The following is a 26,243-nucleotide window of genomic DNA, read 5'->3' on the forward strand; positions in this document are numbered from 1 at the left end:
TTTTCAAACAGAGGATGAACTGAGGGTTGCTCCAAGAGTCAATGATCTGGAAATTGTGTAAAGTTACTCTAGGACCAAAAATAAAAAAATATGAAGCTGGAAATGAGCAGAATGACTCCACTGTTTATATCTAAGGGCCGCCTCCCCTCCCTTAGAAACATGTTTCTGGTGGAACAGCGTTTATGTTTCCTGCCAAAAAATTTTCCTCGGTGAGCCTTTCATGTGGGGGGTCACACCACACTGACGCATGATCGATTGTGTGCCGGTAATACGATGACCCTGAGGTGTAAACAATTTCAGAAAGCATTGCAACAGAAATGAAAACAAAGCAGCTGAAACACAATAGGACACAAAGTTGTCCCTGCCTTGTTCATAACGCAGCCTACATCGTTGTTGTGTTTCCATTTTTAAAAAACTTTTTCTGTCCATTTCATTTAAACAAACCCTAATATGCCCACTAAATTATATTTCTTGTGCTAAAGTACCAGAATATACAATATACAAAAGCATATGTGATTACATCTTATACTAACTTAACAAGCAAACAAAACAGGATAAAGTGTGAGGGTTGGCGACACACCTGGCCTGTACAATAAGTACAAATGAAAATCAAATGAAAATCAAATAAGATTTCAAAATCCATAATAATCTGTTTTAAGTAGGAATAAATAACAAGTTAATGTTTCAGTTCATTGTAGGGTGTCTCCCTCTCTCTTGTGCTCACGTTTATTAGAATTACTACCAACATAGGACATTCTTGCCCCCCCCCCCCCCAAAAAAAAGATGGAGCTCCCAGGCGAGAAGAAGAACTCAGAGAAGGTGCATGGATGTAGCAAAGGAGGACATGCAGAGGGGATGCTTGGGATAACATGCCCTATATGACAGGGTGAGGTGGAGGGAGATGATCTGCTGTGGTGACCATGAAAGGAAGCAGCCAAAAGAAGACGAAAAAGAAATAGAAACTATAAATTAAATGGATGTTGTGAAAGCTGGGTGTAAATTTAAATGCACAGGTTCGTGCTGCATGCAGGTCTGCGTTTTGGAGTCTCTTTTCATTACTCCGGCCAAGCAGGTGGCTACAGAACACCTCAGTGTTGTTTGACAGCCATCAAAGAAAACGAAGAAAATTCTGGAGTCTATACATGAACTTTTTTTTTTAATGGGGCACGTCAGAAGAAAAAAAAGGGAGAACCACTGCTCGAGCAGCAAACCCTGAGCGGTACACTGTGGGAATCCCTGCAATTCCCCCGCTGGCCTGCTGGGGCCGCTGTTGACTGTGAAGTGCAGCACGGACGCCATCTTGAGGAGACCCCGATCTCAGCGCTGGGCTGGTGACAACACGCTCATCATGACGGGATTACTCACTTCCAAGTAAAACGGCGTCAGTGTTGGGTTGCAGGCGTTGAGCGGAGAGAAGAGGATCTGCCTCGGTGACGGTTCTCCGCTGCAGGCTGTTTTTAGAGCGAGGCCGCGCTGTAACCCGATGGCCGGCTAGCTGCTGTGTGGATACGCCGCGGCCTGCTCGGGAGGAGGAAGGGTGGTGACGGCGCAAAATGCTTCACCGCTGACTCCCAAACAGACAGTCATCCTGCCCAGAGACTCGCTGCGAGTTGGTCAACGAGCACGATGCACTTATAGATTTCTTCGAAAAGGAAAAACGCTCTGTACTTTCAGATTTAGCTTTTATTTATCGCTGTGTGAACGACCCGGACCGCCGTCTTGCGTACCCTGAATCCCCAGCCGGAGACATGTCATCCAACTGCACCAGCTCAGCGCCCATCAGCGCCAGCAAAACCAAGACGAAAAAGAAGCATTTTATAGGACAGAAAGTGAAATTATTCCGCGCCAGTGAGCCCATACTCAGCGTTTTAATGTGGGGTGTCAACCATACGGTAAATACCTGTGCAGTCTGCCCGTGTGCTGTTTGTTTACGCCGCTGTTTTGATTTAGCTAGCATGCTAGCTTGTTAGCCAGCTACCTTCATCTGTCAAGCCAGTTTTGATGCCCTGTAATTGATCTTTTTCATGCGTGGACTCAGCCAAGTATATGACACTGCACTTGGGCTGTAATCCAGCCGTTTTCGTGCAGTTAATAGCGGACTGCTGCCGCCGCGGGTGGCTGTGGCTGAAGCGCGAGTTTTGCGGGGATTTTATTTGGTTAACTTTTGAGAAAATGTGCATATTTGTGATACGTTTTGCTGTGTATGTGTGTGTAAGAGAGAGAGAGATCATTCAGTGAGCTGCCATCGTAAAATGTGTTCGGTATCTTGTTGCTGTATCGTGAGCTGTTGCTGTAAGTGCGTGCAGGCGTGGGGTGGGAGGGGTGTGACAGGCAGCCGGAGCAGCAGGTTACACAGATTTTCAGCTGCACACAGCTGCTCACAGCAGCCTGCCTATTGTTCAAATAAACCTGCTCTTGAGACTTGCGTTTGCAGCTACCGCACTCCGCGCCTGCGTCCAGTTCGCTGCAGTTTACTCCATCACATCATTTCACTATAAATAGAGCAGAAAATCTATCGCATTCGCTTTTGGACGAGGCTGCCTATGCCTATGAAAAGCTCAGTGAAGGGGCAGATTGGACACCAGTGATGGATGGATGGAGTGGGCTATGCACCAGCAGTTTAGTCCTGCCTGCTGTGCAGGGGCGGTTGCACTGTTGCTTGATTGATGCGCGGAAAAACAACCCCCTGAGGTGTGACACAGAAGTTTTTTGAACTAAATTGTGCCGACTTGGGGAACACCTGGTGCTGAAATGTTGCTTGGTTGACACACAAAGCTGTCATTTCTTCCCGGGGTCCTGTTAATTTGTGCTCCAGTCATACTTGATTGAATTCTTCATTATTAGACTAACAAAACACAAAGTCTAACAGGTAGTAACAGAAGGGTTAGGATCCCTGGGACATGTTGGCGATCCGGACAGGGAGACTGAATATCCCACTTCATGCTATTTACATGAAGTGCCTGTGCCTGCCTGGAATAGCAAATAAATGCACACTGCTATGGAATTAAGTGAGCTGCTAATGATATGGCTATCACTGCAGCATCTCCATTATTCAGCTGGTGAACTTTGTGTGTGTGTGTGTGTGTGTGTGTGTGTGTGTGTGTGTGTGTGTGTGTGGGAGCAGCACACAAGTCCTGACGATTTGAGGTGTGGGCGGGAAGCCGATTCAAGACATCAAACAGACTTCTCATCAAAGCCTTCGTCTTCCACTCAGAAGTCGTATGCATTTTTAATGGAGCCTGAGCTGTGATGCTGCAGGATTTACTGTTGCTCTGTGTGTGAGGTGATGTGAGACATCACCTGTGTGATGTTATTAATCCCCCAACAAAACTCCTTCACTGACATGGACGCGCGACGCTGATTTTTAAAAGACAGCGTGAGCTGATCTTGATTTTCTTGCATCACATCGGCGCACACGTAGGGCCTCCGGTATGAGGAAGCTGTCAAACTGGATTCTCTGCATGTTGAAAATCTGGTTTGGAAACTTTGATCGTCATGGGCAAACACCTCTGTCAAATTGAAAATATTGGACTTATCTTTGGTGGCTTGAAGTAAGACTGTAGAGTGCTTTTTTAAAATTAGAAATCAGCAAGTAAAAGCTAATCTCTGCGTGTGATCAGATAGCAGAAAGTGGTATGACCTACAGCTGATACCAATATTTTATACTAACATTATATTCTCTCAAATATAGATTCAGTTTATGGTGGGGAGGCATACATGTACAGCTCTTTGAGCAATTTTGTAAGTTTTTCCTCTGCAAATACATTACTGATCGGTATGAGTGCTAGCTTCTTCAGTGAGTCTCTCCCCTGCGGATGAAGTCCAGCTCCCCCATCTTGGACTGCAGTGGTCTGAGTTGTGCTCTGCAGCCTTGGTGAGATTGTTGTAGCGGTGCATGGTTGTGTTTACTGTGCCCTCCAGAGCAGGAGGAGCACTATTGATGTGAGCTGGAGTCTAAGAAGTTTGAGCTGAAATATGTCCAACCATTTGGCAAAACATCCACTGGAGGGGAGGGGATCATGTGGGCGGGAAGGGCTGGGGTGAGCTGAACTTTCTTTTTTCTTTTTTTATGACTCAAACTTTATTAGATTTTAATATAAAAAAAAAAAAAAAAACAGAAGATAACAGAGTGGACATTCGAAGTCACGACAACAAAACAAATTGAGAATCGATGCATATTTCCATCCAAAAAAAAAGATCCAAAATAACATAAATACACAATGATGCCAATATTTCACATAGACCCAATTATAGCTGTCCTATTTAGTCCGACCTTAACTACTTTAGCCGATAAGTCACTGACCTGTGTATGAAAAGTAGTTAGCCCATTTGTCGTTATAGTCGTCCAGTCTATTTAGCAGTCTATATGATAATCTTTCGTAAGCTGCCACTTGTCCCAAAGAGGTATACCACTGAGAGAAGGTAGGAGTCGATGAGGCCTTCCACTCTTTCACCAACAGCTTCCTCCCCAGCATAATAGCCGTTTGTACCCAATGAGCAAGAGGAGTGGGTAAGTGACTCAAAGCTGAAGGGTCTCCTAATACGTAAAGACTGTTCATAAATGGGACCCCTTGACCTACAACCTTCTCTACTACGGTGTGAATATGAATCCAATAATCTTGGACTTTGACGCACCCCCAAAGCAAATGTAAAAGTGTGCCACTTCCCTGCTGGCACTACCAGCATGCATCGGCAGTCGCTAGACCCACCCTGTGCAACCGTGAGGGTGTCCAGTAAACTCTATTTAAAATCTTAAATTGGACCAATCGTTTTTTCAGATTCCTGAGAATGCCATTCCTCCACTGTAAAGCTGAGATTTAAGTCCATTTCCCACGTTCTTTTGAGGGACAGTGTGTTAGGATCAGAAGCTAATAAAAGCATTCTGTAATAAGCTGATGCCTCTTGTCCACGCCCGAAGGTTTTTTTGATTTCCTCCAGAAAGTTGCAGCTTAAAGGGAACAAATGTGAGCTGAACTTTCAAAATAAGAGCAAGGGGATTGTCTTCCACTAAACTGAACACAGGCGACGTTGGCACTTCATGGGTTCAAAAAGAAAAAAGTTACAAAGTAACCAAACATATTCATTTTTCTGTGTGACGAAAAACTAAAATTAGACGACCTTTAAAACGTTGATCGCAGCGTTTGAACTTTAAGGAAGCACAAAATTGGTAACAAATTTCAGCGTCTAACATCCCATAATCAGTCAGCAGAGCCAGTATCAGCTGATTATTTGTGCATACCCAACTGTGTTGTTTACTTCCAGTATGAGAAGAACTTATTTCCTCTAAATGGCAGCACCGTGACTGTGTGCTGTCCCTTTGCATCACTCTATAAAGTGATTTATGCGATTTTCAAGGTTTTTTCCGGAGCTCATCACTGCGCTTTTGCTCTGGATGAGTTTCAGTAAATGAGCCGAGTGTCTGGAGGCGCAGCAGCAGCAAGAAAACCTGCCTGCGTGTTCTTTGGTCCCCGAGTTAATCACTGTCAGAGATTTGAAACGGCTTTGAAATACTGAGCTGTGTTACAGGTAGTCGTGGCTTTGTTCTATAAATTAACCTGCACTACTCACTGAGTACTTTGTGTAGGAGTTTGTTTTTTTTTGCTTTTTTTTTTTTGGTTTTGTGCTCAGATCAAAATTGCAAAAGCCAATATTGCTCCCTTGGTTTGTGTTATTCCTCAGTAATTGTGCAGTCTGTTTGTTCAGCTGTTTGCACTCTTCCTCAGGCTCTTTCCTCATTTCTCTCTCTCTCGTTCTCACTTCCCTCTTTCAGATTAACGAGTTAAGTAATGTGCCTGTACCAGTGATGCTGATGCCAGATGACTTTAAAGCCTACAGCAAGATCAAAGTGGACAACCACCTATTTAACAAGTAGGTACATCACAGCTTAGGCACAGTTCGTAATCCACAAGTAAACAAAAGTGTCAAGGCTCCAGCAGGGTTCAGAACACCTTGTGATTCTGATAGACTGACTCCTCATAAAAGGACTCTGCAAGTCTGCTCGCTGGTCAGAGATTGCAGGTTGTTGCTTTAACTTTCTGCAAACATGAAATCCTTTCAGAGGTACAAAGCAGCCCTCCGAACGCCCTGGTATCTGAATCCACGGTGAGGATGTTATTGCAGGACGAGGTTGCATTTAGACACATTATTGTTGAAGCTCATCTGAACACTTTAAATCATCCTCACTGCAAAGTACCAGCCTGGGATCACTGAAACTCTGCACTGTTTTCTTAACCCCTGCACGGCTGAGGTAGAGAAATGTGTCCCACGGTCCTGCATGCAGGAGTGGACAAAACAATGTGGAATTTAAAAAACATCACTGAAATATAGCCAATGCTGCCCCAAAGATGAGTCACTTTGTTGCTCACATTTAGCAGTGTTTTGCACCCCCACTAATGAATTCTGTGTAGGTTTTTGTTTGTTTGTTTTTGAGCGTTTGACTCATTATTAAGGTGCAGATGGTTTGGTCTCTTTGCTCAGGTATGCTCGTCCTTTAAGGGCTGCCTGAGCGCTTTTACAGATGCTGTTATAAAACGTATTTTGTACAGTTGATCTAAAACAGCAGCAACTTTTAATGCCTAAAATCCTTGTAGTATCACATATTACATTATATGCAAGTTATACTACAGGACTGGTTGATTTTAGGGAATAAACATTGGCCAGTATCCTTCACAGTGTTGACACACCTCACCTGGACTGGATCCATTGTCTATCGATCAGCTGAAGGTGGAGCCTTTAGCCCCTTTTCCATTAGTGCCTACTCGGGTCGGCTCGCCTCGGTTTTCAGGGTTTTCTTTAAGTGATCGTACTTGGTACCAGATACTTTTTTAGCACCTACTCTGCTGGGGTTCCACGCAATCCGAAGTGATCCAAAAGTGTGACATCGACAGACTGCATGCCACCGATTGGTTAGTCAGTGTCGTCACTCGATGAGTCATGAGTGTCGTTTGCGAAAATCAAACCCAACAACGAGGGAAATGGCTAAAAAAAACCAAAGCCCGAGTCTGACGTAAAGCCGACCGAGCAGCAGGTGTATCGTTGCCTCGATGTTCAGCCTTCGTGTCGTATGCTAATTGTGGGACACTTGGCCGCGTTGCTATAACGACCCCATGCACATTCGGTGGTACTAGATTGTAATGGAAAACGAGTCGAGCCGAGTCGTGCTGTGTTGAGTCGATCCGAGTAGGTACCAATGGAAAAAGGGCTTTTATCGCAAAAGCCACAGATCTTTTTATACAGATTGTATAAAAGATGGACTCGGACGCTGTGATCTCACTCATTGGATAGTCTGTACCTCACAGCAAGCCTTAATTTTATCCTGATAGTTGATTAAGAAATGCTTCAGAAAGCACCAGCAGCAAACGCACACAGAAAAGGTCCAGTTTGACTCAGAGTAGCAGAGTTTTGCTCCAGCAGACAGAGACCGGCTCTAACTGCTTCTATCAATCACAGTGGTGATACCCCTAAACCACAGTATCCAGGTGGATACGTTACAAAACCTCACAATATTCAGAGTTGTTAGAAAACTATCCATAGAAGCTGAAACTGGTTTTCATACCAAGGTGTAAACATGCTTAAATTTGCTGTAAACTTTTAAATTTGGAGTCAAAGTTTAACCTGTGTGGAAATTTGGCAGCGGCACATGTAAGTGTTTCCCATCGCTTTGCTCGACGCAGCAGGAAACTGTTCTTGTGTGGCGCAAACAGTAGAAAAGAATAGATGTAAGAGTGCAGCGGTGCATTGTATGTGGAAGGCTCTTTTAGAGGAACTGTAACTTTTGGCACTTCCACATTGGCTCCATTTCTTTGCTCTGGGTTGAGCCTTCAGTGAAACTAAAATGAATCAGTGTGCTGTTTTGTTTCTTTTTTCAACATCAGCGAAAAAGTTCAGAAGATCTGAACTAGTTAAGTTTCATTTCAGTTTCCAAAGTGCTTTATTTACTCAGGAGAGCTCGTTTCTCACTTATAAGCTGTAAACTGTGATGGTCCATATCCCAGTGTATCAGGCTCTGCAGTGGTTTCGGTGTGAGAACAAGCAGTGCAACATAAAGAAATATTTGATTTGTGGCTGCATTAGTAACCGCATCACATCATACATGAGCTTTTTAAAATATATTTTTTTGTTTGTTTTTCATAAGTGATCAGGGCAATAATGCTGTTGAGATCTTTACATTTAAATCAGTTTGAGTGAGTTCTCTGTTTTCTGCCCTTTGCTGTACTGCAAATGACAACTTCACACTATCTCTTTGTTCAGTCTGATTCCAAAGAAGCAGAAATAAATACAACAGCGAGCAAAAAAAGTAGAAGTCAGTGATTTTTAATTCCTCGTTTTAGATTGTGTTGACTCTGTTCGTCTCTCCTGCCAGAGAAAACCTGCCTAGTCGCTTTAAGTTTAAAGAGTATTGCCCCATGGTGTTCAGAAACCTGAGGGAGAGGTTCTGCATTGATGACCAGGACTATCAGGTGAGACCTCAGACACTGACGCACAAGCAGAAATGTTCATTAGCTCTCACAGGAGCGTAATCCACCTTGTTGCGTTTGGTTTGGCAGAACTCTCTGACCAGGAGCGCCCCGCTCAACAGCGACACCCAGGGCCGCTTCGGCAACCGCATCCTGTCCAGCTACGACCACCGCTTCGTCATCAAAACCGTGTCCAGTGAGGACATCGCTGAGATGCACAACATCCTAAAGAAATATCACCAGGTAGAGGCACCGCTGCGAGGAACTGCAGAGCCAGACTTTTATTATGATTCATTATCCTAATATTGAAATGTGCTCACGTGTCGGGTGTGAGGAGAAAAATTCAGGAGCATCAGTTTGTTAAATAATTTCTAATCTAGATTTGAATCTAAAGATAAAGAGAACCTGTTATTAATTTATTTTCTGTCCATGTATTGTTACAGAAATGGTCGAGGTTTTAAATAACGAGGTCGCGTTTGTACAAGTAATCCCTGTGATTATTTAGGTGGCTCTCGCTAAGCCACAGATAATACACACAGTAAAATACAGTCATATACGCACGGACAGAAGATTAAAAACCAATAATTCAAACATGTTGTAAAACAATTGGCTTGTCAGTTTAAAGCCATGCAGGGCTGAAGCCTGTTGTCAAGCAAAATCTGGTGTGACTCAGTGGTGAAGAATAAAAGAAGAATAACACAACAAATTAGATGAAACGCCCAGCTTCAGTTTTTACCCTTAGCCGTAAAAGGCTGATGGATTATTGCTGTCGCCCTGCAGGGCGGGTGGAGTGGACACAGGTGTGTGAACGGAAGAACTCGAGAATGAAGCGACGTAGGAGTTTCAAATTGATAGCACAGGTGTTTATAGACTCCGGCAGTATTTATTTTTTATGATGTCATAGAGAATATAAAAGTTTAGGGACATATCAGCCCCAGCAGATCAGGAGGAAATTAAGCCTAAAGTAGGAGGAGCTAAAACAGATTGCTTGGATCTGCAGCATGGCCATAAGGTAAAGAAGGATTATTCTGAGCTGTGAATTGTGCAAAGCTAGCTTAGCAGCGTCCAGGAATAAATGCGTGGCGCTGGAAATGAGCAGAATAATTCCCGTCCCAACAGGAGTGTTGGAGTACAGGAGAGCGTGATCTCTGCCTTTTAAAGTTAAACACAGAAACGAAGCTGCGCTCACTTTTAATCAGCTTGTATTCTGCGTGTATTTGATTCCTTACCCCCACACTTCCTGTTTCTCTCTGTGCTCACCTCCCCTGGCCGTCTCCAGTTTATAGTGGAGTGTCATGGCAACACGCTGCTCCCTCAGTTCCTGGGCATGTACAGGCTAACGGTGGACGGGGTAGAGACGTACATGGTGGTGACCCGGAATGTATTCAGCCATCGGCTCACCGTACACCGCAAATACGACCTGAAGGTAGGTACGCTGGCTACGCCGCACATGCACACGAGTCTCATCATCCTTTTAGAGTGCTTTACGCCACATTTACGGTCTCGCATACATTCATGAAACTCAGTTTCATAATTTGTCTTTCATTTTTTTTAAACTTGAGGGTTATTTAACAATATGTGTTAATTTAACCACTTGTGGTAAATGGACCTGTTGTAAAGTGCGTTTCTACTCTGAGCACTCAAAGTGCTTTTTACAACAGGCCTCATTCACCCATTCGTACAAGCTTTTTTCTATGCTTAAGTATTTTCTGACATTTCCATCCATCAGAGAGCAGCTGGGTGTTAGTATGTTGCCCAAGGATATTTGGCATACAGACGGGAGCATCGGAGATCAAAACGCCAGGCTTCTAATTAGTAGATGACCTGCTCTACCTCCTGAACTTTTTTTTTTTTCTTTTGCAGTAAAATATTTTTAGACGATAATCAATTTCATATAGCTAGGAGTCTCCTGGGAACAAAAGCACTGTTTGGGGATCCGTGCTCGTGATTATACTGGTTTAAAATGCCTTTCCCTCCCCACACACAGCAGATTCTTTGACCAACACATGCAGGGTTAAAGAGATAAACGAGTGTCTCTGCAAATACACAGGCCCATGAGACCCATCTCATTTCAAATCAGACCAACAGCGAGGAACATCTCCCCCCGAATCATGACAAATTCTCAACTCACTATAAAAGCAGCATAAAAATATAAAACTATTGTGTCCAAAGTGTTGTTGAGTTGCTGAGATGAAGCTACAGTGAGGGAGATTAAATGTAATGTTTAACTGATAATGTTGTTTTGATTAGCAATCCTGCTGTCATCAGTTCCACCGATCGTTGTTCATTAGCGCAGCCCTAAACGATGAAGGCCATGACAAAGAGCTGAAACACTTCAACGCAGTTCAGTTGTCTTTATAACTTCTGCTGTTGCCATCTTGGTGTTTTGAAACCGGATGTGAGAGCGAAAGGTCCATCTGAGAAACTGCACAATCATCGATTAATGGCTTGTGACTAACAGCGAAGCCATTAAGAATACCCCAGATAATCTTTTTTGGCTCTTAAAATGACAATAGCTTAGTAAAATGGAATTAATGATCTGCTGAATAAGACTTAATCCCATAAACTCAGGAAGGATTTTTACTGAAGTCACAGAGAAAGGAGGCTGTGGGACTTTTTACCATCCACTTCCACACAAGCTAGAGTCTATTTGGAACCAAGTATCGCCCCCTGGTGGCCAGTAAAAATGGCACGGTGTCTTCATCTTCTACTCACTTGTCTTTTATACTGTCTGTGGGTACAATACAATATATAAAAAACAATAAAGGATTAATCACAATCTGTGCAAAGGTGAAGAAATTATTGATTTTTTTTTTTTAAGGAAGTATTTTTTAATTGAAGGCCATAATTTATAAACTTTAGAAATAAATGTAATTTTAAAACATCCAATTTCTGTTGCTTTTGGCTTTTCTGTAACTATTAACCAGACAGATTCCTCGATATTTGCATCCCTGATTGCTACCCAAGGATTGAACTAGGTCTGTATGAAGATGACTGGATGTAGCTCACTTCTTTAATCGGTGCTTATCGGCACACACCTCCTTTCATGCCGGTATCCTCAGGAGAAAACATCTTTGTGTTTCTAATACTGACAGCTGTGTGCAAACAGGAAATATGCTAATGCTTCCTCTGATGCGTCTCGCTCATTCTATTTTTATTCTTATTTTGCATCTTTTCTAGGGTTCGACAGTCTCAAGGGAAGCCAGCGACAAGGAGAAGGTGGGCTTTATTTCTGTGCATTGATGTCTGCTGACACGATGGGATAAAAATAGATGGCCTTAGTTCACCCCACAAGCAAACCTGTCATACTGCTGCTAAAATTAAATACTTGTATGTAAGCAGATGCTGTCAGCATGATTTGACTTAAATTTGTGTATTTTCTCTGTCACATGGTTGTAATCATGACTGCATGAATATGAATGTTAACATCAGTGCACGCTGAAAGTCAGCAGCTGATGATGTAGGTGGGCCCCGGCACCTCTGAGTTTTTCATTAGCATTTAAACACAGGTTTGGTTTGAATATAAAACACGGTTCCTGCTGCAGCTTCATAACACCACCCCCTCTTCTCTTCAGGCGAAAGAGCTCCCCACTTTCAAAGACAACGACTTCTTGAATGAAGGCCACAAGCTGCAGATAGGAGACGACAACAAAAAGTACTTTTTGGAAAAGCTAAAACGGGATGTAGAGGTAAAACACACATTCAGGCTTTCATTGTTCCTGCTCTGGAATGAAACCGTTTCACCCAGCATAAATACTGAGATTGTTTTTGTTAACAGGCTCCCTGCGCTAAAACGTTATGCATGAGTAAGCCTAAATATAATTTATTTTATTGATTAGTTTATGTAAAGTCTGAACTCCAGTTTGGATCTTTTCTGTTAATGCGCTCTCATTTTAGCTTGTAATCTTAAAACAACCCAAGCGCTCCAATTCAGGCTCTACAGTTAGCATGTTAAATGCACAAGTTCATGACAGTATCATCAGGAACAGACAGAACAAGTGTGGCTTGTTTCGAAGGGTTGCCAAGAGGAAGGTTCTGATGCTCTGCACCGTGTTTGGAGAAATGCACCTGTCAGCGTGGTGGTGCAGGGGTGGTCATTTGGTCTTGTTTTACAGCCACAGCACATGAGCACCATGCAGTCATTGAGTGGGCCGTGAGCTCTGTATACCAAAGTATTCTAGAGTCACTGTGACAGGACAGTGATGCTAAGCAGAGCAGCAAATCGACATCAGAATGATGACGGGGCCACTATAACTTTTTTTTATTGAGCAGACCTCAGTCTGGTTGAAATGCTGAGAGCTGAAGAGAGCTGTAGCTGAAGAAAGGATGTCAGAAACTGATACAGCTATACAGAAAACTCTTACTTCAGCTTATTGTTGCTAGAAGTGGTTCATGAGGTGTACTTAATTTTCCACACGACTGCATAAAGCCTGACGAAGACTTTTATTTTCCCCTTGGCTAAAACATGTATTTCTAAAGATAAAAAACTAAAAGTTCAAATCAGCCTCCTCCTGGTATAATCAGTAAATGTTTCTGAAACCTTACTGTCTGTAAACACTGCATGCCTCACTTATTTAACCATCACACCAGTGAGATGAATATTTTAACAGCTGTTACTTGAAATTTAATTTGTAAAATGATTCCAAACGTTAGTCTGAAAGACCGGAACGGCGACTGCTCTGTGCAGAGATGCAGAGGTTTTGAACCAAGTGTTTCCTGTGTGTTTTAGTTCCTGGCCACTCTGAAGATCATGGACTACAGTCTCCTGGTGGGCATCCATGATGTGGAGCGGGCGGAGCAGGAGGAGATGGACGTGGAGGGCACGGGGGAGGACGAGGAGTACGAGAACGACGGGATGGGAGGAGGCGTGTTAACGGGCTCTTTCGGCACGCCTCCCGACAGTCCCGGAAACCCTCTGAACTGCGGCGGGTTTTTCGGCCCTGGGGAGTTCGACCCCTCTGTGGATGTTTACGCGATCAAGAGCCATGACAGTGAGCGCCGCCTTTAACATGTTACTGAAATTCGCAGCCAGCAGATTAACGCCGTCTTTATCGGCTGTTTTGTTTGTTTTAATAAAATCTCCTCGTGGCGTTCTCCACAGGTGCTGTGAAGAAGGAGGTATACTTCATGGCTATCATCGACATTCTCACACACTATGACGCTAAGAAAAAAGCTGCACATGCTGCCAAAACTGTGAAACATGGGGTGAGTGTTAAGATTAGCGCTCTGCTCGCCACCGACTGTTTGTTTTGCTGCTCAGCTGTGTGCCGCTGTAAACACGACGAGACAAAAGCTGCCCAGGCGTGGCCCCGTGGACTGAAAGCCTTTCTTTCTATCCAGCACCTCCTTCCTGATGACGTTAATCACATGGCACGATTGATCGCCGCAGCCTGTAGTCTAATGTCTCTGTCATTTAAAGACTGCTTTTATAATTATTATCGCTTTGTCTGACACAGTCACCGTGGTAACAGATTTTGTGTGTGGTTTTCCCTGAAAGGTTTTTTTTTTTTTCTCTTGAAATGTGGGTTGCTGTGTACTTTATCACATGTGTCACTTCATCTAAATCGTGTTTATGTTTATTTTCTTGTTCCCAGGCGGGGGCCGAGATCTCGACAGTGAACCCGGAGCAGTACTCCAAACGATTCTACGAGTTCATGTCCAACATCTTATCGTAAACATCATCTTCCAGTCCAGCCAGCTGGTCTCTCCCTGTCACAGATCTGTCAGATGCCACGCCCACGCGCACACACACGCACGCACAGACACACACACGTTTCTCTCCTCCCTCACCTCAGTGTAGGTCAGTCTCCCATCGTTAAAACTAAACCACCTCTCCTCAGCATCAAGCCTGTTACACTATCCCGACTCCACCTGTGAACCTCTCTCACTGAATTTGGTTCCTGGTATTCTCCCTGTGGTGTTTTTCTTAAAAAAACAAACAAACAAACAAACAACAAAAAAAGAATCTGCTCTCCTTCAGCCACCTTGTTGCTCCTCACGCCAGCACGGAAACTGTCTCACTAATGCCTTGAATGAGTGTGTCAGCTTCAGCAGTTACCAGTTCGTCAGTAGAGTCTCTTTAGTTTCTGTTCATGTTGTTGTTGTTCCTATAATTTCTATTAGACATACACGCACACATGCAGCACACACGCAGATGAAGAAAGGTCTGATTGCATGGCAAACTCTTCGACAGTCGCCATCAGGCTTCTCTCTCGGTAACAATTTTTCTTTTGTTTTTTTTACAAGTTCTTCTGATGGATTTGGAATGACAGGGTGATGAACACATGAATATATAATGGTGTATTAAGTAAAAGAATGCAATATCAAAAAAATGCATGGCTGACTTGTACATGAGACTCCACCAGTTGAAACATCAAACCACTGAACTTGGCATCTGAGTGTTACGACTAAAACTTTTTAAAAAAAGGAAAAAAAAAAATCCGTGTTTGAATGTTCTGTTGCCATATTGTTTCTGAATATTTTTCCAATTTAACCGTGAACTTGGTGGAGGTCGGTCAAAGAGGACAAAAAAAAACAAACATTCACTTTAAAAAGGGGAATTCTGCAGCAAATACTTGTTTTATTACCATAAGGATCATTTTTATATCTTGTTTACATTAATGTAGCAACTTTGTGTTTGTATACAGTATTGTTTTGTTACCAGCAGACATTAGGAAAAAAGGTTACTTGAAAATGATTCATTGCATATTAAAGGGAGTTTTATCTTGTTTTTGTGGTTTGGCTGTGCTTCTTTCTGCTTCTTGGGTCTCATATTTGTAACACTTGGCTTTGGTGGGTAATGGATTACATGTAATCTGATTACTATACCAATAAGAACTATTAGTCCAGACTGCATTTATACTAGTGAATCTATTATGCTTTTTTCTTATTGCTATACTGTTACAAACTTTACATTAAGAAGCTGTTTTGTGAGCATGTCCAGAGGCCAGATGGGCACCATTAATCCAACATGCTGTTGGATGGCAGGTGAAAACTTCCTGCCTGATTTTGACTCTGGAACCAGGAAAAATTCCAGTTTTCTTTAAACCCAGGCTGTCATCCCAACGGTCTGGGGGTCATTTGGATGATTTTGGAAAATGTGAAAATTAGTAGGGCAAAGTATTTTTGTTTTGTCAACTCTACAGCCTTCTTACATGCCCTGTGGCTTAGCTGAAGTAAATAAACTGTTAAATGACAGATTTTTTTTCTGTTAAATAACAGAAGTGTTCATGTTTGAGTATTTACTACATGCATATAAAAATACAGTAGGTTCACAGTAAGAACGGGATATTTTTGTGAGTTGGCATGAAACGTTTTTGATTACTGGGCAGTCTCTGCATTTTTTGTATGCATTTCCTGTGATTTACTACAGCAGTATTTCTTTTATAATGTGGAAAAAAATAATTGTTGAAACTGCACTTTTTGTAACTTGGGGATTAAATGTGTACTACTTTAACAAATAAAAGGTTTTTTTCCTTTTTTATAGGTAATGGCTTTACTGGTCCAGCCCTCTTGAGCTCATATTGACATTATGTGGCCTTTGAAGGAAAATGAGTTTAATATTCTGTAAATGGCATTTAAAGGGGCTTGTTTTCTTTCTGTGCTTTTTCAACATCTTTTCCACTGGTGCCTTAAACTACATCATCATATTCTGTGGGAGACTTGTGTGCTCTCGGTGAGCTTTCCTGGAAGGTGTGCCTGATTGGACTTGAACCCTCAACTGCTCTTCCACTACTCCACACAGGTGTGTTATCAAGGGTGAAGGTCTGAAGGAACAAGTGGCACAAATGTCAAAGGTGAAGTCTAAACTTTGTGGTTCACCCTCAATCCTTAAAAATGTAATTTGTTAGAGCATTTTAACAACTCATCAAGGATTTTGATGAGCTCATTCAATCAGTTTGTGATTTCACTTTGAGGCATTGATTTCAACAGTGAACTCGATTTCTAAGATTAGAAGTAATATTAAACAAGATCCTCCAACAATGACATCGGTCGTGTTTATTGTTTAAACCTAAGTTCATTTATTGAACAGTGCGAATGAGGAAAGAGACACAATACAAGAATTTCTTATTATTTTTGTACAAAATATCTGAGTTAATGACGTATGAAGAGAAGAAGGAGCTCTAGTCCATCCTGGCCTTCAGGGTTCGTGTGGTGATCTTGTCTTTCTCACTGCCAGACAAAAGAAATCAGCTGTCAATCACCGCAGACTCCACCCAGCAGCTCTGCGCTGTGCTCAGCCCCAAAATACATACTTTGTTATGTTCGTCATGTGGACTGACTTGTATGCAGGTAACTGCTGATTGGGTAACACTTCTACAGATTCATCTAACCTTTTCCTACTTCTGGACTGACCTCAATGACCAACAATCCTCTGTCAGTCATCTTGTCTTGAGCTGAACTAAACAGACTGAGCTTTCAGGGAGGGGTGAAAACACTGCTGTAAACCAACGGTGTGATTTATAGCAAAGAGGAGGAGAGGGAAAAAAAGTTAAAGCCATGCAGGAAAGGTGAAGAAATAAATGAGGAGTATTAAGAGGGGAGACTGAGGTCTGTCTCTTGGTTGCTTAGTTACAGACAAAGAACAAGCAGCATAGAAATGATGGATCTTGTGGATGTGTACCACCACTATAAGATTAATTCTTCTCAGACCCCTCATTCAGGGAAAGCCCTACCTGTTACACCAGCCATGGCTGAAAGACAGTGTGGATGCAAACCTGCACGCCATACTTACATGACATGTACGACGACTCCCATGCCAGAAACTGCATCTCGATCAACTGCATTCAGCATTGCCTGGGAGATGGTCTCAAACAGATCATCCGGCTCCTGCATGACCAGAACAAAATTCAAATCAACACTCAGAGTTTCAACACCTCAGAGAAGAATTACTGCGTCTTCAACCAACATGTTGCGTTTAAATTCCTTGGATGTTGAACAGTGTAAGTTAAAACTACAGATATTTAAATTTAAAAAAAAAGAAAAGGTAAGCTCACTAACAATCCTGCAGACATATCTGAACACAAATAAACTAAACCCAAGTACAGGTGGTTTCAGGTTTAATACTGACCATATCCGGCTCCCACAAAGATTCACACATGCCGTACATCTGCTCCGAGCAGGTGCCGCTCACAACAAAGTCCTCTGTCACCATGGGGCAGCCAATCAAATCCAAGGAGCAGATGAAGGGTTCAAAGGTTTTAGGATCTAATCCGGCGATCACAGGCTCGATGTAATAAGGCCCAAACCTAATGAGAGAATCAGACATGAAAAAGTATCCAGCATTCCCACATTCTCATTAAAGTACTGACTGGACCGAGCTCAGACTCCAGGAGTACGTGGTCCAATAGATTGTTGTGCAAGTATAAACACAGAACACTACTGAGGGGACCTTTTGAGTTCATTCTTCAAACAAACTGGCAGAAACAAAAGACAAATTAGTATTCATGCTTTCGGCAGTTCAGTGTACTCACCTCCTTTCATACAGCAGGTTGGACACCATGCTCATGAAGGTTTTGGGTTTGATCTGGCGACCCTCCTTCAGCTCATACAGGTTGAGTCTGAATTTAAGCCTCTGGGCTCTGCAAAAAAGGGATGGAAGACAAGAAATCATTAGACCACTGATCTGTCCTGATTCAGCATCAGAAATTAGTTCAGTAAAGTCTGTTACTACCATCTTGTGCTATCAAACACGAAGACTGTGGTAATTAAATTTGGGTGGTTTCACACTCAATGTTTAGTCTAGTTAAACTGGACCCTGGTTAATTTTTCTCCCATTGACATGACTTTGTAGTTATTCCCAGGTACAGGCTGAGACAGCAGGAACAAACCCTTTAGGAAGAGCTGCTGCCAAACTGTTAAGATGTGATCATAAAATACACCAGCAGCAGGCTGAGAGATGATCCAGCTGTGTCAAATATCACATATATTTAACATCATTCAAAAAAAATTGGTCTCCAAAGTGAGGGTGTCTCATTTAGTTAAGACTCCTTGTGTGCAGGTGGATGAGAATAAAACATGAGGAAAGGACACCGAAAAATCACTTTTTACCCTTGTATTTAATTTCTTTCAACATACTTTGCTTCACTTCAAACTTTCAGAAACTGAGCTGAAAGTTTGCAAACCAATGAGCTGATTCCGAGCAGAGCAAATAAAATAAAGGCATAAAAAAGACATTTTGAGAGGACGAGATTCCCACTCACACTGTCTGAACATCCGTCGCCAAACCAGCCAGCCCGATGTACAACCTGTCTCCCATGGGGAAGATCTTCTGGAAGTCTGTCGTGACCATCTGGGCCTGAATGCCAAACCTCCGGTCTGCTGCGATCGCCACGCAGTTCTTCCCCCGCATGGCCATGACGGCCCCGCCATTATATGACATAATAGACTGGGAGAGGAGAAGAGGATGGAGGACAAAATGGATCAATCACCCGATCAACCAAATCTATAAAAGGGTCACATCACCTCAAATGACTGGGGTCATCAGATTTGCCTGAACATTTTTTGGTCCAAAGTTTGGATGAACATGAATATCTGAAAAACTATTAACGATAAAAGTCTCGCATTTTCACTGTCTCATCTTACCATAAAACTGAATCAGGGGAATGTGCATGCTTAAAAACTGGGTATCAAAAATGACAAACATGTATACAGCATGTATAACAAATCAATTTCTGTGTTTTAGTTAGAATACCACCAAAAAAAAGTCCTGGATTTTGTTCTATTAGGATTAGACTATCTACTGACATCTACTGATATTGTTTTTGTGGTATAACTTGTCATATTCGTATTTTCTCCCTTTCTGTGTCTAAAAAGTATCTAAATGTATTCTGTTTTTTTCTGTAGAAATAATAGTCTTGACTTGGCTACAGTGGAAAAATTGCGTTTATTTAATACATTATAAAATCAAAAGCAAAACGTATACTGACTAAGCAGAGATTTTTAACACCAAAAAGTGTAACTCTCACAAGAGCTACCATCTTACCACATAAACAGTAAGAAAGTGTGTGAAATATTGCCTGTATACATTTCTCAATTCATGAGGTTTTCTAGTGGAGAACAGCGCTCCTGAGATGCAGGTTGCTGATGTTTGCTTCTGACAGCAGCTTTAGAAAATCCAGTTTTAACTGTTTTCATCACTTTAAATTTTAATCTGTCAGTGTCTGTTTAATCTTACAGTGTCTAGTGAGCTTTGGCTGAGACTAAACACACTCACTAGGGTTGTAAAACACTGAAACCGAAGCCAAAAAAGTGAGTTAAAAAAACAATACTGCACAAAATTCAACGCTAGCTCAAGAGTAGCAGGAGCTAAGCATTTAGCTTTCAGATTTTCTCTAGTTTTATTCTCCAGAATCGAGAGCTAAATTATTCATTAGGACATTATCAGTAATTAAATAATGATTTACTGTAAAACTAACTTCGCATTTTCCTCAGAATTAATTCAGATGTTACCGGTAGGTAACTTTAGTGACCATGCTAAAGATGTCTGATGCTACCGTTGTTAGCTCAAGTCTCTGTTAGCCTACAAACTCAGTTTAATATAATTTTTATCCAACCAGCCGCGCGGATGTTAACTTATTTTTAATGTTCTTACCATTGTGAAGGCGCTGGTTTAGATTCCTAACTGCTAAAACGGACAAACTCTGCTGCTTCCCAGCTTTGTGAATGATTGCCGTTAGCTTCCGACAGTGACTACACGATTTAGAAACACGAGATCACACTAACTTATCTACATACGTAACGGAAGCCTTCAGATATGATTGGCTGACATCCTCAGCGATGTGCGACTGTGATTGGGTGAGAAGTGCAGCGTGACCAAAGCGTGCGTAGTTTGGTAGAGGCGCGTTAAAGCGAAATTGAAACACAGCGGAGCGGTAAGGTAGTTTAAAACTGTGCTGTCACTCCCCTGTAAACACAACAGGTTAAAATAAGGCTTAGACAGTTAGACATACAGTTTAACCCAGAGCTAAAAATGTCGTGAACTAAAGATTACATTTTATTTGATCACGAATGAGAAAAAAAAAATAATCCACTGTAATTACACGTGTACAATCACTTCATGTGACACAGCCACCATATAATAGAGAGAGGTCAGGTAATCTTTTTTTTTTTTTTTTTTGCCATACAGTAACACTTTTGCTGCTCATCATACGCCACATAACCTGCAGAACAATTTATTCCAGCTGAGGATAGTTGCCATAAGGTGAAAGCAAACACATGGCCTTACTGGAGATTTATGCTTCAGTTGACAATCTATGCTGCAAACTACAGCATAACCTGACTTTCCAGGAAATCTAACTACACCTTGGGCGGTCGCAGCCCACAATGAATAAGAATGACACCAATAATGATTTAATATAAGGACTCACAAATGTCAGCAAATTCCTGGAGGGAAATTCAGAAATACCAGAATGGAGAGGAGGTAAAAAGAAGTGGAAAAACTTGAGGGACAAATATGTTTGCTCCTGAGAAAACGCTGATCACACAGGGATCCAAGATGGGAAAAAGTCCCTGGATTTTATTCGTATCTGCCGTGGCTGGCACTGTATATAAGACACAAGGATATGACCACACAGTAATTAAAACATAATGCAGCAGCAAAAGCATGAATGCTGGCAACATCAATGGCCTCTACAAAGATTCCTCACAGAAGTCAAAAGTTCGGTTTTTGATTTGGCTCCTGGGACTTGAATTAGTGGAGGGGAGAACAGGTAAAGCTGTATGTGTTAAACTCTTAGGAGCTTGGAAAGAAAAGCATCTGGACTTCTTTTATTGAAGATGTTTCACCTCTCATCCAAGAAGCTTCTTCAGTTCTAAGAGCGATTGGTAGAGAGCCTCAGATTTTAAGCCCTATGTGAGTGTCCCCAAGAGGGTCATGGACTTCCTATTGATCCTCTACCTAATCATACAAGCCAAGACCCACTGGTGTGGGTCAAAATCAGCCAAGTTTTCAGGTGAACCCATTGTGAAACCTAGCCCGCCCTATTATGTGATTTCCTGAGGTCAAATGGCCCAGGATGTTTGTGGGATTTACGGCTTCCAGGAAGGGATCTCAAAACTGGATTATAGGTGGCAGGCAGTTGGTGCCGTAAGCCACCGCCTCTGTTCAAAGATGGTCATTCACAGTGGACATAGATGGCTTCTTTCACTCCTCTTTCAAACCATCTGTCTTGTCCTCCAAAACATTGGCTTCCTCGAAAGAGTGACCTTTGTCCTTTAGATGCAGATGGACAGCCGAGTCTTGTCCCTTTGAGGTGGCTCTTCTTTGTTGTGCCATGCATTTATGAAGTGGCCGTTTGGTCTCTCCAATATGGAGGTCTGAGCATTCCTCGCTGCACTGTACAGCAAACACTATGTTGTTAAGTTTGTCTTTGGGATGAACCCATTTTTGTCTGAGTGTGTGGCTGGGTCTGTGTTAAACAGCAACTTTCAGAAAAGAAAAATGATGCAAGTACTGCTACTGTGTCTGCTGAGCTTCACAGAGTGCTCTTGATGCTGTTGGTCCACTAATGCAATTGTGACAACCTTTATGGTTTGCAGTGAGATACAGAACTTGGGTTTTGGGGAACTGTTAACATTTTCTTGGTTAGTTTGCATGAATTAGCTGGTCTGTGTGTGTCTGTGAGATGTGCTTATACAGCTCATTGACTAAGCTAGTTAACTATTATATAGTTACATAACTGCTTTACTTTGATTTCAAATGAGCTTTACCATGCTAATATATTTATTTTGTCACATTTTATTCTATTTCCACTCTCTTTATTTGATCTGTTTGATGTTAACTTTCAGGTGCTAAGTAAAGGAATTTCCCCACTTCAGGGTATACAAAGTATATTTTCTCTTAAATAACAGTCTATGATCAGTGACAAGTGGCATTTAAAAAAGAATGAATAATACAAATCCAGAAATGTAGTTTTTATACCATTTGTTACTCACAGTACCAAACGAATATTACAAAAGCATTTGAGATAAGAGGTCCTATCAATATGTAAAAACAAAAACAGTAAATTGCACAAACTTACTTTAACCTTATAAACAGTTATTTGATTTGAAGAAAGTAGCTAAAACACATGAAGTAACAACAGGCCTTTTGTACTGTACATATGAATACTGTGACATCTGCTTTTCAAATTAAAAGCCTGTGTTTGAATTCCTGACAGGCTCGCAGCTCACCTGCCCCAGTCAACTTTAAAAAAAAATATAGAAAAAATGGTGTGTGGCAGTCTTTTTAGTCAGTTCATTGACTGTAATGTGAATTTTTGTCTTTATCGTTTCATGAAGTTTTCCAGGGAGGCTGGCGTCCTCTGAATGGAGTGGATATTTCTCTTCACTCTGTCCTCTAAGGAGGAGCTCGCGGCACTCTCCAGCTTCATGTTGCTGCAAGATGACAAAGGTCAGTTACTGAAACTTAAAATGCACAAACACACACAAATAACTGATGTGATTATCAGACTTGTATCCACAAACATCACACTCTGAACTTACTGGATGAAGCCAGCATGGCGGTCATGCTTGCCGTTTTGTTCCCTCTGCTTCTCCTGCTCGTCCTGCCTCTTATAGCGCTTCACATTATTCTCCCTGTCCTCCTCCCGCTGCTTGGCTTGGTCCATCATCTCACGCCTCTTTCGCTCCATCTCCTCTGCAGAGAGCTTCCTACATCAGACAGAACAACATGGAAAATTAACCAGTTCAGCGTGGGTGGTGATGAAGATGAAATTTTATGTAACATGTTACAATTTAAGCAGCTCATCTGCTCATCTTAACACACGTATCACAGTTACGACATTGATAATATTTACAAGTGCTTGCAAAAAAAAAAAAGAAAAAAAAAAAAAAAAGAGCAGATCAAAGCAGTTATTGCAATATTTAATCAGTTATCATACAAATACGTTCACAAACATACTTTTTGGAGATGTGTACAGTCTTACTTGGGCACGTGGTTCCTCTGTCTCTGGTAGCGGTCCTTCTGTGGGCTGGGAGCTCTGGGTTCCTGCTTCTTTTCACTCCGATGTGAGGAGGATGAAGAGTAGGAGCGGCTGTCCTTGTAATTCCTGTGAGGTGATCGGGATCGGCTCCTCTCACGCCGCCCTGAGTGACCGGAGGAGGTCGAGGTCTGTTGATATCTGCCTGTTGGGAGCTGAGGGAAAAGACCAAAGATCAGCAACACATTTCAGGAGGGTCTCCCCTCACAGTGGATTGGGCCAGAAACCCCCAAGAAAAAGAAAAGCTGCATGCTGCTCTTAAAAAACAAAACAAAAAAAACAACAACACTTGCAAAGAAACTTTAGCTCCCTGGTCACCGGGAGTCCCTTATTTCTACTTGTTGAAGGCTTTCAACTTCTACTCTCGTGCTGTGTGTGCAGCTTACACACAGAACTGTGGGTCAGAATGGCAGAATGTGAACACACTCATGCATGCATATTAAAGTTTTCCAGGCATGCTGAAGAAGGTTAATATTTTGTGGATATTTATAAGCATATTTACTAAAAACACTTTAAAGATAAAGCGATTGGTTTTGCCAGTGCACATCTGATTAATCACTTCCACACCTGTTACAACCCACTCATGATGCAGAGAGTTTCCCTTAATTTGGAACTAATGAAGCAAAGCATGACTCTACCCTTTAAACTGATGAGCTTTGCTGTTTAGTTATGGCACCTTTACTTTTCACAAATACAAGCTTGAACTTAAGACACCCTGCAGACTTTCCCTTTAGAGGCTCTAGGACTGTTTCCCACACAGTGGATGTCTCAGAGATCAGATGCTGAAAATGTAGGATAAGTCATGTGTGTGATCACAGTAGCTGTGGTACAGACCTGTAGACCATAGCCTGGATGATGATGATGAGAATGAGATTTGGTGTCTGAGGAGTTGTCTCGTGGGTGTGACCTGAAAAACAAATCAAAAATGATATATAAAAAAAGTGGTACTTATGAGCAACTTGCTGGTTTACACAGAAGTCTCATAACATACTGCAATCATTTCTGAAACAACCTCTTTACTAGCCTGTGTTTCTTCTCATCGTCTTCCTCCGAGCTCGAACTTGAACTCCTCCTCTTATGCTTCTTTTCCTTCCTTCTGTCTTTGTCTCCTTTCTTCTCCTTCTTCTCCTTCTTCCTCTTCTTTTTCTTGTCTTTCTTGTCAAGGTTTTGGCGAAGCTATTTAAAAAGAACCAAACAAATACAAATATTTACATGATTGAAATCATCAGCCTGTAATAATAATGCTTTTTAGGATGTTATATCTCATTAACCTACACCGATACCAGCTTTTTGGACCTTAACGTTACCATTTCTTTAATTTTCTTCATCTTTACTGGATTAGTCAGGACTTCTCTCTTCTTTGCTTCCTCACGTTTCCTTTACAACACCAACAAAACACAAACATAATCATCTGCAAATTTAACAATATCTTCAGAACAAATCAAAAGAGAATGGCACGTTCACTCACCTGATTTCAAACAGGGGGTCTTCCCTGATCTTGGCAGCCAAATCGAGGCTGGAGGCAGGGGTGGCGGGGTTAAATATGGAGCCAGGCAGGAGGCCTGTCTCAGCTGAGGGACCGCTCTCTGGCTCCTCATACTGGTCAGTGATCTGCTTGTCAATGGGGCGCCCAAGCAGGTACTCATCCCTGGACACCTGGCCGGCAGGGCCCTGGTACATCCAGTCCAACCGATCATCTTTTTTTCTGTCACCATCCAATAAAAGTACAGCATATCTCAGACACAACGTTCTTCTTTGAACCATTAACTTATCGTTCCTCATAACACAGGAGATAACTCACTTTAAGACGCCGGTTTCCTCTGCATATTTTGTCATTTCCTCTCGGGCTCGTTCCTCCTTCAGCTGCTTCTGGAGCTCCTCGATCTTTTTACGTTCAGCCTCATGTTTCTGCTCAGCTTTCCAGACACGCTCAATGTTTTTCATAGTCTGGGGGTGCCAGCTCTTTTTCAAGTTCTGGTAGAAAACACGTCAAAACCATCAACGGCTACATCATTGGAAACCATCAGGAGCTCCCTTTTAGTAGACAATAACTAGCCGAAGCCTTTAATATCTATAGTTCTTAATTTTAATTATTTTATTCTACCGCAATGATCCAAATGTTATTTGACGACAAAATCTATAATATTTCATATCTATAAGTACATTCTACACAGAAAAAATAAGTAAAAATATTTATAAAAGGTTTCTGATCTAAAACTGTACTCATATTTATAATTCTCAACTAGTTCAGAATAAGAAGACCGAAATTAAAGGAATTATGCCCGAACTTAACTATGCTTCCTACAGAATTCCAAAAGCTTTTAATTCAAGCCCTAAATGTCTGTGTATGACATGTAAGCAAACATCTATAAATTAACCATTAATTTCAATGGAGTTAGGTATTAGCGTTGTTTCTTCCCCGGCGCATGCGCCAGTAGTAAAAGATTAAGACTCAGACTTACCAGATCGCCGCCTCCCATCTTGAAAAACGTTTCTTTTCAGTCCCAAAGAGAAATGGAAATGGCCAAAACTGACCGTTAGCGACTGAAGGTGAAACCACCAAAGTTTTTCACCAGCTGGAAAATGGAGCTGCCGACGCTTGAGTGTGACGCGTTTTGTGTATATCCTGTTTTTAATATTTCGTCTTCCGGTTTTAGCTCATGGTGCTTTCACTGGTCCTTAAAAAACTCAGTTAAATAAGGTGCTTTCGGTGGCAAGCATAGACTACATGTGTAAAATCGTTATTAAAATTATATATGTGTGTATTATTATATTACACATATAGGTTTCTATATTAAAGGCACTA

The 26,243-nt window shown here is 41.9% G+C and overlaps 3 protein-coding genes across 5 annotated transcripts; 1 reads left to right on the forward strand and 2 right to left on the reverse strand.

The window, feature by feature from the left end:
• The first annotated feature begins 1,273 nt into the window (after positions 1–1,273).
• Positions 1,274–15,184, forward strand: LOC146384830 (phosphatidylinositol 5-phosphate 4-kinase type-2 beta-like). The gene is made up of 10 exons (XM_084930233.1): positions 1,274–1,892; positions 5,771–5,868; positions 8,363–8,459; positions 8,547–8,699; positions 9,736–9,882; positions 11,637–11,675; positions 12,032–12,145; positions 13,186–13,447; positions 13,558–13,661; positions 14,051–15,184. Exons 1-10 carry the CDS (start codon positions 1,749–1,751, stop codon positions 14,129–14,131), a joined length of 1,239 nt encoding a protein of 412 aa, XP_084786359.1. The 5' UTR covers positions 1,274–1,748; the 3' UTR covers positions 14,132–15,184.
• psmb3 (proteasome 20S subunit beta 3) lies at positions 14,389–20,190 on the reverse strand. The gene is made up of 6 exons (XM_084930235.1): positions 20,050–20,190; positions 18,659–18,843; positions 17,930–18,037; positions 17,527–17,704; positions 17,191–17,285; positions 14,389–16,628 (listed from the first exon to the last, which is right to left on the reverse strand). The coding sequence occupies exons 1-6, from the start codon at positions 20,050–20,052 to the stop codon at positions 16,580–16,582; spliced, it is 618 nt and encodes a 205-aa protein (XP_084786361.1). The 5' UTR covers positions 20,053–20,190; the 3' UTR covers positions 14,389–16,579.
• Positions 20,191–22,355: 2,165 nt separating this feature from the next.
• On the reverse strand, positions 22,356–26,052 carry cwc25 (CWC25 spliceosome associated protein). Of its 3 annotated transcripts, none has more exons than XM_084930240.1 (9): positions 25,900–26,052; positions 25,239–25,411; positions 24,906–25,142; positions 24,745–24,814; positions 24,462–24,613; positions 24,272–24,344; positions 23,384–23,592; positions 22,941–23,108; positions 22,356–22,832 (listed from the first exon to the last, which is right to left on the reverse strand). In XM_084930240.1, the coding sequence occupies exons 1-9, from the start codon at positions 25,915–25,917 to the stop codon at positions 22,721–22,723; spliced, it is 1,212 nt and encodes a 403-aa protein (XP_084786366.1). In that variant the 5' UTR covers positions 25,918–26,052; the 3' UTR covers positions 22,356–22,720. The 3 variants fall into 3 exon arrangements, with proteins under 3 accessions (XP_084786366.1, XP_084786365.1, XP_084786367.1); XM_084930239.1 differs by having other exon boundaries at positions 24,450–24,613; XM_084930241.1 differs by lacking the exon at positions 22,356–22,832 and having other exon boundaries at positions 22,956–23,108; positions 24,713–24,814.
• Between the last annotated feature and the right edge of the window lie 191 nt (positions 26,053–26,243).

The sequence above is a fragment of the Perissodus microlepis genome, chromosome 6 (genome assembly GCF_051167445.1).
Source record: "Perissodus microlepis isolate ML-2025 ecotype Zambia chromosome 6, ASM5116744v1, whole genome shotgun sequence".
In the NCBI taxonomy this organism is placed as follows: domain Eukaryota; kingdom Metazoa; phylum Chordata; class Actinopteri; order Cichliformes; family Cichlidae; genus Perissodus; species Perissodus microlepis.